The 13,843-nt window shown below is 41.6% G+C and overlaps 2 protein-coding genes across 3 annotated transcripts in view; one reads left to right on the top strand and one right to left on the bottom strand.

Moving 5' to 3' along the window:
- Positions 1 to 5,626, top strand: part of prkcz (protein kinase C zeta) — a 119,350-nt gene extending 113,724 nt beyond the window's left edge. For both annotated transcript variants that reach the window (XM_022761698.1, XM_022761697.1), the window contains one exon: positions 2,620 to 5,626. In XM_022761698.1, the coding sequence (XP_022617419.1) occupies positions 2,620 to 2,707 (88 nt within the window). In that variant the 3' untranslated portion in view covers positions 2,708 to 5,626. The remainder of the gene's footprint in view (positions 1 to 2,619) is intronic.
- A 2,463-nt stretch (positions 5,627 to 8,089) lies between these two features.
- Positions 8,090 to 13,585, bottom strand: faap20 (Fanconi anemia core complex associated protein 20). The gene is made up of 4 exons (XM_022761703.1): positions 13,438 to 13,585; positions 11,430 to 11,577; positions 10,386 to 10,939; positions 8,090 to 8,844 (listed from the first exon to the last, which is right to left on the bottom strand). The coding sequence occupies exons 1-4, from the start codon at positions 13,578 to 13,580 to the stop codon at positions 8,772 to 8,774; spliced, it is 918 nt and encodes a 305-aa protein (XP_022617424.1). The 5' UTR covers positions 13,581 to 13,585; the 3' UTR covers positions 8,090 to 8,771.
- Positions 13,586 to 13,843: the final 258 nt, after the last annotated feature.

Here is a 13,843-nt window from a genome sequence, read left to right as displayed (position 1 = left end):
CTTTTATGTGTCCCTCTCTGTGGTCTCTCTCTCTCTGCCTCTCTATACTCTCCGAAACTCCAAAATAGAAAAAACACCATTTTCTAAATGTAATTGTTGTATTGGTGGTTGACCTGTTCCGACAGTGAGAGCACTTCACATGAGATCAGATGGAGGAGAAAGATTCGCTTCATCAGTATGCTGGTCGGCAAACTGACGGTGTACCATTTTATTCACTTGTAACGGCGCTCTATGTGGGTGGGATCTGCAACCTGTTAGACACTGCTGGTGGCCCCTAAAGTGAGACCCCCACCCACCTGGTACAGCAGGGGAAAGTCCAGTGAACACACCTATTGTTTTAACTTCAAAGCCCTCTGCTCAGTGTCTGCAGGGAGAAAGCCTCTCAGCCTTTCCCAGCGAGAGGCCTCCTTTTTGGGCTTCAGTTCCTCATCACACACACACACACACACACACACACACACACACACACAGAGCGAGAGAGAGACAGATGAGTAAACAGCCTGTTGCTGCAGGAGAAGCAGCCAGCAGTGTTGCTAAGGGAGTACATTTATTTTTACCCAGCCACTCTGAGCCCACTAGTTATGGGGTTCCGCTCCATTTACCTGTGATTATACATTTTGTCAATGGAAGCAGCATAGTCAGGAAACAAAAAAGCAGTTTGAGTTCTCCACTGATTAGTCTACACAATGTTCCTTCTGTCTCACTTTACATCATGTACAAAGACATGACATTTCACAGAGTTTGAAGGATTTATGCTCAGAGAAGCTGATGAAGAGCTCATCAGGTGGTTTCCAGCTGAAGGTTTGACTGAGGTTTAGATATTTTTGCAGAACAGTAGCAGTAGGTTTCACAACCAAAAACAATGACTTTAATTAAATGTATTTTTAAAGCTATTTTTGATAATTTTAAAGATATTTAAAAAGGAAGCGACCAACTTCTCTACAATCACAGCACTGTAAACCTTTTATATAGCAGTATAAATACCTAAACAATGGCTATTTGCATCCTTAAAGGTCCCATATTTTACACCTTTCCTGTGTTTTATTTAAAGTGTTAATTTCCATAAGAAGACATATATGTGGTTTTAAGTACCAAAAACCATCTCAATGTAGTTTTACATCTTCTCTCTGGAGCTAATAACAGGTCGGCTAATAACAGGTCGGTGAGCCAATCAGAAGAGAGGCTCTGAGTCATAAGGCATGACTGCTTGTTTTACGGCTCATTTTAAGGCTCAGTTTCTGAATACAGGCTGTGTGCATTTTTCTGTGGACTGTGCGTTTTGATACATTCACATTATTAATATATGGAATGGAAATCATGGAAGTCTCACTTTAATCAATAGGGGACGTTTTTAAAGGATTAAAAGCAAAAATGCAGAATGCAGAAAGGTGTTGTGCTGCAGTTGTTTTATTGTCCCCAAGATGGCATCTCCAAGAAAAACTCACCACAAATCTGTTCAAGCTGCTGTTAGATAACCAGAAAAAAAACATAATCCCAATTCTAGTCACACGTCACCAGGCACTTTCCCAAAAGCAGAGAGTACAGTAACTTTAGTTGTGATATCCAGGTCTACATCCATGTGAAATACACATTTTTATGACAAGGAGCAATGACCTGCATCACTGATAGCTACAGAGGTAGCGGTACACACTTCCTGGAAGCATGATGAATAGCAGTTGTAGGGGCGCCCCAATCTGATTTGCAGCCAGTATCGATGCTAAGGCGAAGTCAGACTCAAATCTATACAGTAAAATGAATCTGTGTGTCTTTAATGTGTGTGTCTTGGTTCTAGAAACTTGGTGACATAGTGACTACTCCCAGAGCTTCCCTCTATTTTCTCTTTGTTTAGTCAACAGTGGGCGGTATGGTGGTGCAGTGGTTAGCACTGTCGCCTGACAGCAAGAACGTTCTGGGTTCAAACCTGCCAGCCAGCTATGCAGGTTTCCTTCAGGTACTCAGGTACTCCTCCTGCAGTCCAAAGACATGCAGGTTAATTGGCGATTCTAAATTGCCTGTAGATGTGATGGTTGTTTGTCTGTATGTTGGGTGTTCCCCACCTTATCGGATTGGCTCTAGCCCCTCCGCAACCCTATAAGGATAAGCAGTATGGATAATGAATGAGTTCACCAAAATTGATTTACTTTCCCCCATCAGTAAATCCATTGGAATAAAGTGAATACAGTGAAAACTCTGCATTTTAATTGCTGGTCCTTTAAGCATGTAACCCTACGGTAAAGACTCAGATTTGCTATGCGCTCTATCAGGTGAAGTACCAGGGCGTCAGTGTCTTAAAATTTTGTAATAAATTAAGTTTTTCTGCTCTCAACCCTATAGTCATAAAGGGATACTGACCCAACAGTCCTCAGTACATAACATTACCAGGTTTTAGATGAGTGTTTGGTCCTGGCAGGTATTGTGGGTTGAGGTACTGGTTTGATTAAAAAAAAACATGAAGCAGAGCTGCAGGGAGAGTGTCTCTTTCTGTTGCTGCTGTGAAACTCAAATCTGTCCCCGCCTTTGTTCAGAACCTGATCTGGGGTGTTGCTGCGGATGCCATTGTGCTCTGGGTTTGTGATGAAACAACACCTCTGATTCTTCTCTTCGTCTCCCCTTCCTCAGGGACGTCATCAAGAGAATAGACCAGTCAGAATTTGAGGGATTTGAATACATCAACCCCCTGCTGCTATCCACAGAAGAGTCTGTATGAAGGAGAGACGAGCTTCCTCCTTCGCCCACCTACTGTCTGTCCAAGCTGCCGTCTCAGCCAAAAACCACTCGCAAGCCAACTCTGAAAGGCAAGCAGGAGGAGGAGTAAAGGACAACATGGAGGATGAACTCCCTCTCTGGACCTGTCAACAAGGCAAAGCAAACAGGAGAATGGGAGAATTTCCCTCCTGGACGATTCAGATTGTTTTGTCGGGGTACCACACTCTTCTTTCTTGGTATCTACAAGGAAACTGAAGACACTGAACTACAAGACCATTCCCTGTCCTTACATCGTCTTCCCCTCTTCTTTTTCTTTTTCTCCCTCGGCTTCATTCCTTTCTCCCGTCAGAATGTCCATCCTCATGTCAAAGCATGACTGGCTTTGTAATTTGAACAGAGAGCTGTTGTTAATTCTGTGCCTGCCATCATGAACACATTATTTCAACCCGACTCGCATCCCTGGATGAATATGACAGTTCTGCTGAGGAACTTGAAATTTTATGTGCACTTTTTTTCTTTTTCTTTTTTTTTTTTAAATTTCTTTCTATCTTGTAGGGGGGAGGGGGCGACGCCTCACACGAAACAAGAATGTACAATGACAAAGGAAAAAAATAAGTTATTATTGTGTATTATATTGTAGGTAGTGAATCCAAAATTGACGATGCCTTTTTATTGATGCAAGTGGCACATTTTCATCTGTAATCACAAACTTGTTTCTTTTTGTTATCTTTTATGATTTTCACAAACAATGGGGGAAAAAAATAGCTGAGTGGGAGACAGCTTTTTATTTAAGAAGTGCCTCAAAGATCAAATTAATTACCTTGTCTCTGAATGCACTTATCTCTTATTGAACATTTCTTCACCCATCATTAAATCAGACCAACTGAAGCCATGGCCAAACTCTGCCAGGGTTGGTCCAAACTGTTCAAATTTTGAGAGGAATCTATACATGTGGAGCACAGTAACCTGCCTCAGTCCTGAAACACAAGTGAATCTTTTCATTTTTAACGAATCAATTCAAATAGTCAGTGTAGAACTGATTATTTATGACTGGTCTATAGATTCACAAGAGCAGCATCTCAGCCAGCGTCAGAAATCATTGAAACTGGTGGCAGTAAGAGTCGAAATGCTCAAAGATAAAGTTTGATGTTCAGATATTCAATAGTGAAGATTGTGTCCTGCTCATCGAGTTTTTCCAAAGCCAAACTATCATTTTGAAATGTCATCCAGCAGACAGCGTCTACACTGTCCTGTATTTAGGATAAAAACCTTGTATAAAGGTGTAGAAAGGCCACGGTGTGCTTTCTGCCAATTACAGTCTGGCAGCTTTAAAAAAACATTATATCAGGACTTCAGCTGAGAGTGAAAGCAGTTCATTGGCTCTGGCCTCCACAGTGTGCACAGGCTTGCTGGCCGAGCTCGGATTCTTCCACACCAGCTGCCACTGCGTGACCATCTGCGGCCGGTCGACAGTCTCATGTGACCGGTTGGTTGTTCTGCTTTGTGGAAACGTGTCTCCATTTCTATTTTGGGCTCATTGTGTGTTTCCATCCCCGCACTGAGGCTGGCTTTACATGGTGCAACTACAGCTGAGTGCCACTTAAAGCGTAAGATTGTTCCTTTAGTGATGAAAGTCCAGATGAAACAACAGAAACAGTCTCTGTTTGCAACCAACAGTCATATTAAATGAAAAATAAGGCTTTCAGAGATGCATCAGAAATGCTCCTTTAGCCTCTGAGTGGGCGGGCCGTTGTTTGATGGACAGCTCAACTGACAGGGGCACTGACACACAATGTTGCCCTGGTGACAAAGGTGCGAAGGGCAGACAGCATTTTGTCAGCAGTGGTGTTGAATAATAACAACCACACCTTTTTTAGAATCAAGAATATAAAACTTTTCCTGTCATGGTACTTATTCTTCCTTAAAGGCACAGGATGTAAATCACAGAGAAGATCTGCTGTTTCATTTGGACTGGATCATTATTATTTTACTCACAGGAAAACAAAGCACTTAGTTTCATATATTTCATTTGTAGTACGCTGTGTCGCTACTTCTTTTAATTCTGGTACTTCACACATTTGTTTATCGATATTTCTTCACCTGAAATTGAAGAAGTCATTTCACCTAGAGCTCCAACAATATAACAAATTGTCATAATTTTTAGACATTTTAAAGATTTAACACTTAACTCAAAAAACATTGGTAGATTATTGATAATAATAATCGCGAATTACAACCCTAGTCACGTCACCTTCATGTCTCATATTGTATTCAAGTGAATGAGGTAATTCAACTTAAAGTGTGCTAAAGCAACATATTCATGTGGAGAGGTGCTGGCAGCAGCTCAGATACAGGTTTCTGATGAGCCTCACCCTTCTAACCACCAACAGATGTGTGTGACTGACTCACGCTGAAAATTAATCAAAATCCAAACTGAGTGTTTTGCTGTTGACCCAGGTACGCTGCTCCAGACCGGGTCTGGACTTATAAACTGTTCTTACACTTCACCACATGTACTGAACTAGCCAGGCCGCAGGTCCAGGAAAAAGATGCAATAACTCTCCCCAGCACTCAAGCACTAAAATTAATTCATACCTGTCCATGTCTGCACAGAGCTAATGTGTTCATTTCAAAATGTGTGACGGACTGTGCATGCTGACAAACGTGACTATATCTGTTTACGCAATGTAGTTCAAACAGAACCTCAGGTGCATCAGCTGTGTGTCTGGACTGTATCTACCCCTGATGGCTGATTAACAGAACTTGGTACCAACTGAAATGTATCTGTAGCACTGAAAACGGACATACATCAAAAGTTGACGTCAAATGCTTCAGATCAGAGGGCCGATTGCACAAAACACCTTAAGTTTTTCCTTAAAGTCTGAGTTAAAGTTTCCTTAAAATAAGAACAGTTGCACAAAACACCCTTATGTCTTCTAAGTATTTAAGGTTTTCTCCTTATTTTGCTCTTATACTTAAGGAATCACTTCAAGTCAGTTAAACTGACTCTATCTTAACTGCAAGATGGCCAAGTTTATGCGATAAATGAAGAAAATGAACGCATCTCAAGAAAATTGTTCTGCGACCAGGAGACACCTTTAACGATGAGGAGGTCAGTTTATGATTTGTCTGACCGTCTAGACTTGGATCCCTCTACCTTTCGCAGCTTAAAGGTTGTTCTACGGTTTTATGCCATAAGATCTTTCTGGTCAGGTATAGTGGAGATGTTTCATGCCCACAGATCTACGGTGTGTCGTGTCCTTCACTAAGTTTCAAACGCTCTAATGTCTGTTGAACACAGTAGTGACGTCCCCATCAGAACAACAGGAGGATGAGATACTGGTGCACTTCTTTAATGTGACTGGCTTCCCAAAAGTGATTAACAGGGATTACAAAAGCTAATGGCATCAAATCAACAGTCTCCATGGAAACAGTAGAATTTTACCACTGTAAAATCTCTTTCACTGCTGCAAATGCCTTAACGTTTTTCCTTAACTAAGGAAACCTTTTAAAAGATTCTGTGCATTTCCCTCAGCTATACTTAAGTAGAAAACTTGTGCTGTTTTGTGCAACCGGCCCCAGATTCTTAGTCTGGTCACACGCCTTGAGCTACGTCAGGAACATTTCTCACGTCAGACTATATTTTATTCAGACATAATTCTTTTACAAAGTTTAGTTATTTAGCATGAGGGTTAAACTTGTTTTAAATTCACCAAAGTAAGGTATCAACAAACAGCACTGGTTTTGAAACTGGAGCATCAGTAACGAACAGTTTGAGTTAATACTCAGCCCTGATCAAGAATGGGCTTTTGTCACCTGCAGCTGACAGCTGCCCAGTGTAAAGTCAGCCCGACACATAGTGGTCAGCTCTCTAACATCACTGGTTTGGAGGCTCAGTTCTGATTCATCAAAGGTTTTCTAACCATAGTTTTCATTTCCCCAGATGCCGGTGCAGAGACAACAACAATAAGCCATGAGTTTATTTGTATACAGGGAAGTTTGAGGCTGTTTAACTTCATGTACTGCCACATTCCTACACAGCAAGCAGCATCTTTTTAAACAAATGTAGGATCCTTGTGCTGTTAAAAGGCACAGCACATCTGTGAATATCAACTCTGAGCACGGATTAAACTCCCCGCCTCTCATACAAGCTGCGTGTTGATCTCTACGTCTGTGCACTTTCAAGGGAAGCTCTCTATTGGCTGGGAGTTATTTGATGAAATCTGACCCGTGCTAATTTGATAACCACATAATAGGATTTATGAGATGATCCTGAGTCAAAGGGTCTCAATTAGCTGCAGGCAAGGAACAGAGAGAGGAGAGATAATGAAGCAGTCCCACAGTCACCAATTAGTCCACCACAATGCGCACACACACACACACACACACACGCATACACACACTTGAAGAAGCTGGAAATCACTTCAACATCCAAGGAAGCTTCGTCCTCCAACCCCCTAAACTCCACCTCCTCTGCAGCATTTTATTAATGTCATGTTTTGTCGATCTTTTCGCACACCAGGTGATGCATTACTTCTTTTTTTCTTACGGGACCAATGGATGAACTGGGAGTCCTTGAAACCACAATACAGAACAGTGAAGGCCGTTCAGAACCCTGAGACGAACAGAATCTTTCTCTAAAACTGAATGAATTAGTCCATGGTTTTTGTTTTAACATACTGCTGGTGGGATACGCTTCATTTTGCTTCACCGCATCTTTGTAAATATGTGTAATTATTAAAAATGATACTGGTTTTCCGTGAATTGAGTCTTTCCTTTTTGCAGACGACAGCAGAAAAATCTTTGCAGATGCTACAGTTTTGTGTGTGTGTGTGTTGCCTGGGAGCTGGCCTCACACGTCCTCACATCCTCTGATCAGCACTTACTCTTTTCATACTGGGAGACTGGAAAAGGCAATTAACCAGTATTCATCAACTAAAACCATTTTCTGTACAGTTTAGTTGATACAGAGAAAATAAACTTGAACTGTTTACGAGAAATTAATATTAAAACTCTGCAGTGGAGTCTTTAGTGGATTTCATCAGCTCAGTCGCACTCCACAGCGCCTGTATGAAGGCGGGAGTGCTCATTTATTTACTGCCCCATGTGCATGATTATCATCTACAGTGCACATCTTGCTGAGCACATTTGGAGAAAGACAGAAAAATTATTTTGAATATATTTTTAGGGTGAAAAGAGAAATTGTTAACGATATGTGAATGTTTTTTTTGTAATAACTATAATGTTTGTGCGACGAGCCAGAGCTCGTTTTCACCGAGGTGGAGTTGACTCAGAGCCAACAAACAGAAAACAGTTAGTTCAAATGGTTTTTAATACATTTCAAGTAATTCAAACGTGCAACATATGAACATGTGAAGGTCAATATCAATCTCATGGTTAGCCTAGCTTAGCATAATGACTGGAACGGCACCTCTAAAGCTCCCTGATTAACATTTATTAATCTGCCCAGAAACACAAGGCAGGTTGTGTAACCTTTTAGGTTTAAAATGAGTCAGTTGTTATTTCTGTGCAGCTTTCTAATTCTAAGAAAATAATAATCCTCTATCAATCAGTGTAATAGATTTTTATGAAAGCAGCTCTGTGAGGAGGATGTGCACTGGTTCAAGTTTGGTCTTTCATCTGCCAGAGGAGGAGGCAGGTTGGACTGTCATCTCAGTTTGGAGATCCTCTCGACCAGCTGGAATCAAAGGCGCCTGCGGCCAAGTGGATGGACTCGAGTGGAGCCAGATTTGGGATCTAGTGTCTAAAGAGGGTAATTTGAAACGACAGCAGGGTCGTCTGAGAGGAGTCATCAGAGTCATTGTGACTACAGCTTTCAGAATACTCCGGGTGTAAAATTCTCAAAACTCAAAACTAACCCTCTTCCCTAACAGGAATGTTCTTCCCACCACCGGGGCCTCTCTCAGTGGACAGCCAGTGTAAATGATCCTCACTGTACGAGCTGCTCTCTGGGTGTGTCCTCCATACAGTATGATCCTGGAGAGTGTGGGGCATCTGGGCCGCTTGCAGCTCCTGGACAGCAGCCAACGCAGCATCCTGTGGACTCACCAGGTCATGTCCACATTCATCTCCGACAGACACTGGGCCAGGTGGCCGTCACAGTCCATCTGGGTGAACCTGGAGTGACATGAACAAGGAGATCCACTACTGCTACTGACAGTGAACACACACTTTTACATGCTGATACATACAGTATGTGTAGGGTTTTAGATACTTAGAAAACTTAGTTTATTGACATATACTGTTAATCCTGTTTATTAGGCCTTTGAAATGAAAAACAAATCATTTCAAGCTTCACCCGAATGTTGTTTAAAGGTCCCATATTTGACACCTTACCCATGTTTTATTTGAAGTGTTGATCCATTAGAAGATATATTTGTGGTTCTAAGAACCAAAAACCATTTCAATGTAGTTTTACATCTAGTAACAACAGGTCGGTGAGCCAATCAAAAGAGACGCTCTGATCCTCTCTTCTGATTGGCTGACTGTTTTCTGAGCGTTCTAATAAAAATATAGCAGATTTGAGGTAAACACATTTAAAGTCTTTACAATACTTGATGGTAGAAAACAAATAAAAAAATAATGAAATGAAATGAATGATTAATACTATAACAGAGGCGTTGCACATGAGAGGAATATGAGTGGAGGACGAAGAGTAAGAGCAGCAGAGTTCAGCTCCGCTGTGTCCACTCTTACAGAGGTGATCATTGTTTCTGCCGCAGACCTGCAGAGTGAGCACAGCCTGGTCCTGCAGCCCAGGCCAACATACACAGAGTCCAGCTCAAGAGCCACCAGGTCAGACCAGGACCAGACCGACAGCAGCACAAGGAGAGGATTATTCACACACTGACAGAGCCGGCTTGCTTCCCCTCGTCCTCATCACTCCACGGCACCAAAGTGACTTTTTGACCTGGTGAGTGTGCTTCTGACTGTCTGTACGAGGGGTGTCCCTATCAAGTTTTTTTTGGCCCAGATCCCGATCAGAGTCTTTTAATGTAGTTCATCTAGAAATCATCTCTAAAATCTCACGTCATGTCTCAGTCCGGTTGTTTAGTCCAGACTAGAACTGAATCAACAGTTTTCACACCAGTCTAAACGAACCAGTGACCAAGTGAATGCACCTGAATTAGTTTTTATTATTAATTCATTTAGATGAATTTATATTTGTTTGCATTTTCTATTGATCCCAAATTGTAAATCAATAAATTATGAAAATCTTGATTAAATATTGACATTTTAAGTATAGGCGTGTGATTTTGCTATTTTAAGTTACTAATAACCTTAAAGGAGTTGGAAGTCAACAAACCAATCTAGCACATAAATGAAGGAGGGGAATAAAGGAAAGGAAAATAGGATAGAAACTAAAACGTGTTAGAAATGGTTTTTCCGGGCTGTGCAGGAGAGAATGAGCACGGGGGCAGTTCAGAGATGTTTGTGCGACTGCTTCTTTTAAACTTGAACAATTTATTCCTATTGCTACCACAGTAAGGGCAGCAGGAGAACAACATTCATGGAAACAGCTAGAAATGAAAGGCAGCTGAACAATGAGCTGGTGAATGGGACTGAAACTCTCAGGACAGAGATGTCGATGGAAGAGAGAGAATTTTCACATAAGTGCAGTTTTCGTTGAAAAACAGAAATTGTGTTGCATCTCTTACCCCACAGGAAACACCAGAAGGCACATGGGGCAGCTCTGCAGCCCTCCTTCTCCTCCTCCTGCTACTCGTCCATCTCTTCTGACACTCCCCTGTACCTCCTCTTCCTCTTTATCCTTCACCACCTCCTCTTTATTTCCACCCTCCTTCTGCAGAGACACTCGACTGTCAGAAACCTTCACCTGGTCTGTGAGATGCTTTCTGTTGACTGGTCCAGCCTCTTCTTCTTCCTCTCCTCCTTTCATCCCCTCTTCTCCTCTGGCTCTTGAGCATCCTGCTGATGATGCCGCCTCCTCCCAGCTGTGGAGGGACGGACGTCGTCTTTTGGTGGGGGCTTGAAGAGACGCTGTTTTTCCATCATGACTTTGCCTGCTGTGAGAGGACAGCTGTCTGTCAGAGGTGGGTGGTGCTGGTTCGGTCTGTGCTGGGAGGTCCTGCTCAGAGGAGCTGAGCCTGACAGGATCGGGACTTGACAAAGTTGAGGGTTCAGGGAAGGGAGCGACCTCTTCTTTGAGGTCACACCACTGCTGTTCATCTAGCTTTAGTGCTGTTGGCCTCTAAAATGTCAGTGAAAGAAATTCAAATGGAAGAGTCAGTGGCAGCAACATCTGAATTTAAGAGAGATCGTTTCTACAACTGAAGACAGATGATTGGATTGAAGTTGCAATACATCTAAAAAAAAAAAAAAGAACAGAAATGATAATCATTAAAGGTCACTGTGTTTAGTTAAGCAATATCACACGAGAGCACAGCTGTGATTGTCTTCGGTACGGGCCTGTGGCTTCATAGGTATGACCGACTCACCGCCGTGCTGATATTCAGAACGACATCACTCCCTCTCATGTGATATTGCTTAACTAAACAGAACTGGAGGCCTAATCTACACCTCTCAGTCTGAAGCAGATCACTACAGTCAGAATGTCTCTGAACATCTGAACTTTGAAGATGTGTAACTTCGTGTGTTGATGTGTGTCTCTGATGTGAGTCTTGTTGTCAGTTTCATCACTACAGGAACGGTGTAATGAGGTACACTCGATGGTAACGCACCGCTGTAGATGGATGTGGAAGATCAGGAACCAGGTCCCAGTGCTGGTTCTCCAGGTACGGCAGAGCAGACTTCAGTGTGAACGCCCACAGACTCTCCACAGCAGCCAGCGGCTGTCTATTCCACCATGCTGCTGCAGGAACCACTGACCTGCACACCACATATTACACACAACCACCACAAGATCAGTCTGTTTCTGCTTCTTTAATGCAATCCCAGCCCGAACCTCTGCAACCTCGCACGGAGCCTGTTTCTGAATATCACACATCATGAGAAATGTGTTGAATATTAGAGTTTAAAAAATAGATTTAATCTTCCAACAGCCAATAGGGGAGAGCAGGATATGGTGATGATGTTTTCCATTTTTGAATTATTTTGTATGCATTTTTCATCTGTCAATCAAATTATTTATGAAACAGCTCTTTGATCTAGCACACAGTGTCTGCTTGTGTAAATAACAAAGGAAGAGATACATAAATGTAAATGAGCCTACCCTGTGTATTAAAATAGTGAAAACTATAATGTACCTGGATTTTTAGAAACAAGAATGTGAATTTTTTAAATCAGTTGTGTTAAATGATGTAATATACAAGTGCCCACTTTCTCCATGTATTCTCCTCCATCACAGATTCTGTGAAATTTTGTGTAATTCATTTAATGTACTGTGTCTGCCCCACATCTGCCTTCTCTCCTGTGTTTTTACTTTGACATCTACCAGTGTGCTCCCACGTGTGTTTCTATTGGGCATAACAGTTTCCTAAAATCTCTCATCTCTTTGCTCCAGCTTGCATTTAGCCTTACACTAGTTACGACTTCATTACGTGCACCAAATCTTTTTTTATGCCTATGATGTTCCCTTTTTTTGGTACTTGTGTGTGTCCTTGATTGTGAATCTGGAGCTGCATGGTGCAGTGGCAGGTTAATGTGTTCAAACGTGTGTAAGAATCTCCTGTGAGCTCTGACATTTTGGTCTTGGCAAAAAAAAAAAAAAAAAAAATTCAAAAAGATAAAACAAAATTGTAATGGTGTACATTAAGGCTGAACGATTAATCAAAAAATATCATCGAAATTGCAATATGCAAATCTCAGGAGCTGCAATTTTAAGATAAAGGTAAAATGTGTCACAACATACCATTATAAACGGTGCATTGTGGTGCTACAGAGATGCCTCAGCCTATAAGTCATATTCTCCAGATGTAAAGGAACATACACGTTTTTATTTATTTTTATTTTTTGCACATCGTTCAGGCCAAGTGTACATTTTGAAGATAAAAACAGATGAAATCCTAATTTGCTTGAAATCAATCATACAAATTTCCAGGTGAAAATCTGACTATTACATACTATTTCCGGCAAATTGTGCTTTAAGCATTTATTTTTTTTAATTGTTTTTTTCAATGAGGACCTGGTTTTTACCACTCATTTGCTTTTGTCGTCCTTTATTATCAGCATATGGTCTGAGCTTTCCTCAGTAGGGAGAAGTAAAAACTCAAGTCAACATCAGATCTGCTGACTGCAACCTAAAACACTATTCCTAAGTTTCTGTTTTGGCTCCGCTGAGTTTCCATCTTCCAAACCAAAACACCACACAGCGTAGAGAACCGTCATCGTGAGGCAGGTTTAAAAGTTGAACTTTGTGTCTAATAGAACAACTACACTTTATTAACGAATAAACCGAATTTTCAAGTGGCAGCCACTTGTTCGTAAAACATCTCCACCTATGTTTTATATGTGATGTACTTCAGCGGATAAGCAAGAAAATGTTAAAGAGTTATGATTTTAAATGAGGTTCTTTTTTATCGTTTGGCGCTCCGTATTCTCACCGGGCAAATGCTTTATAAAAGTCACTGACTAAAGCGGGGTAGCAGGGACTGTGTATGAAAAAAAAATATATAGTATAGGCTATATGTATTACATAATCTCAGGCCATATTTTGAGCTTTGATGTTTTTATCCATAAACTTCACCGCTAACCCTACATGAAAGTTGACGCTATAAAAAGCGCACCCACCCATCGGTCTCTGCTGTCTTGTCACCGGAGAACACTGTTAGACGGCCCGTCTTCACTGTGTCCCTGGAGGACACCTCCAGATTCAGCTTTTCGACAGAGGATTTCTTTCGTTTAAGTTTGGACTTTGGGTAATTTTCAGCCATGTCGTTTAATCGCTTTAACAGCTTCGAAATTTCGCGCTAGCCTGAGTTACTGGGACTTCCTTGTTCCTGAAATCCTACGTCACTTGATTCCATCCAATCAGACTGAAGTCCTTTTCTGCGGGGATTCCCCAAGCATGCGCGCACACGCACACACCATATTATTCATGAACAGGCTCATGTGGAAATGTGAAGATAGTTTAGGCCTGTACACACTCTGCTTTGTTGTTTTCTTCCCCAGAATATGTAAATAACTTGTTTCAGTA

Source organism: Seriola dumerili, unplaced genomic scaffold, assembly GCF_002260705.1.
Source record: "Seriola dumerili isolate Sdu_G_001 unplaced genomic scaffold, Sdu_1.0 BDQW01000425.1, whole genome shotgun sequence".
Lineage (NCBI taxonomy): Eukaryota > Metazoa > Chordata > Actinopteri > Carangiformes > Carangidae > Seriola > Seriola dumerili.
The sequence above is the reverse complement of the archived record's forward strand: the minus strand, read 5'-3'. Positions and strand labels throughout refer to the sequence as shown.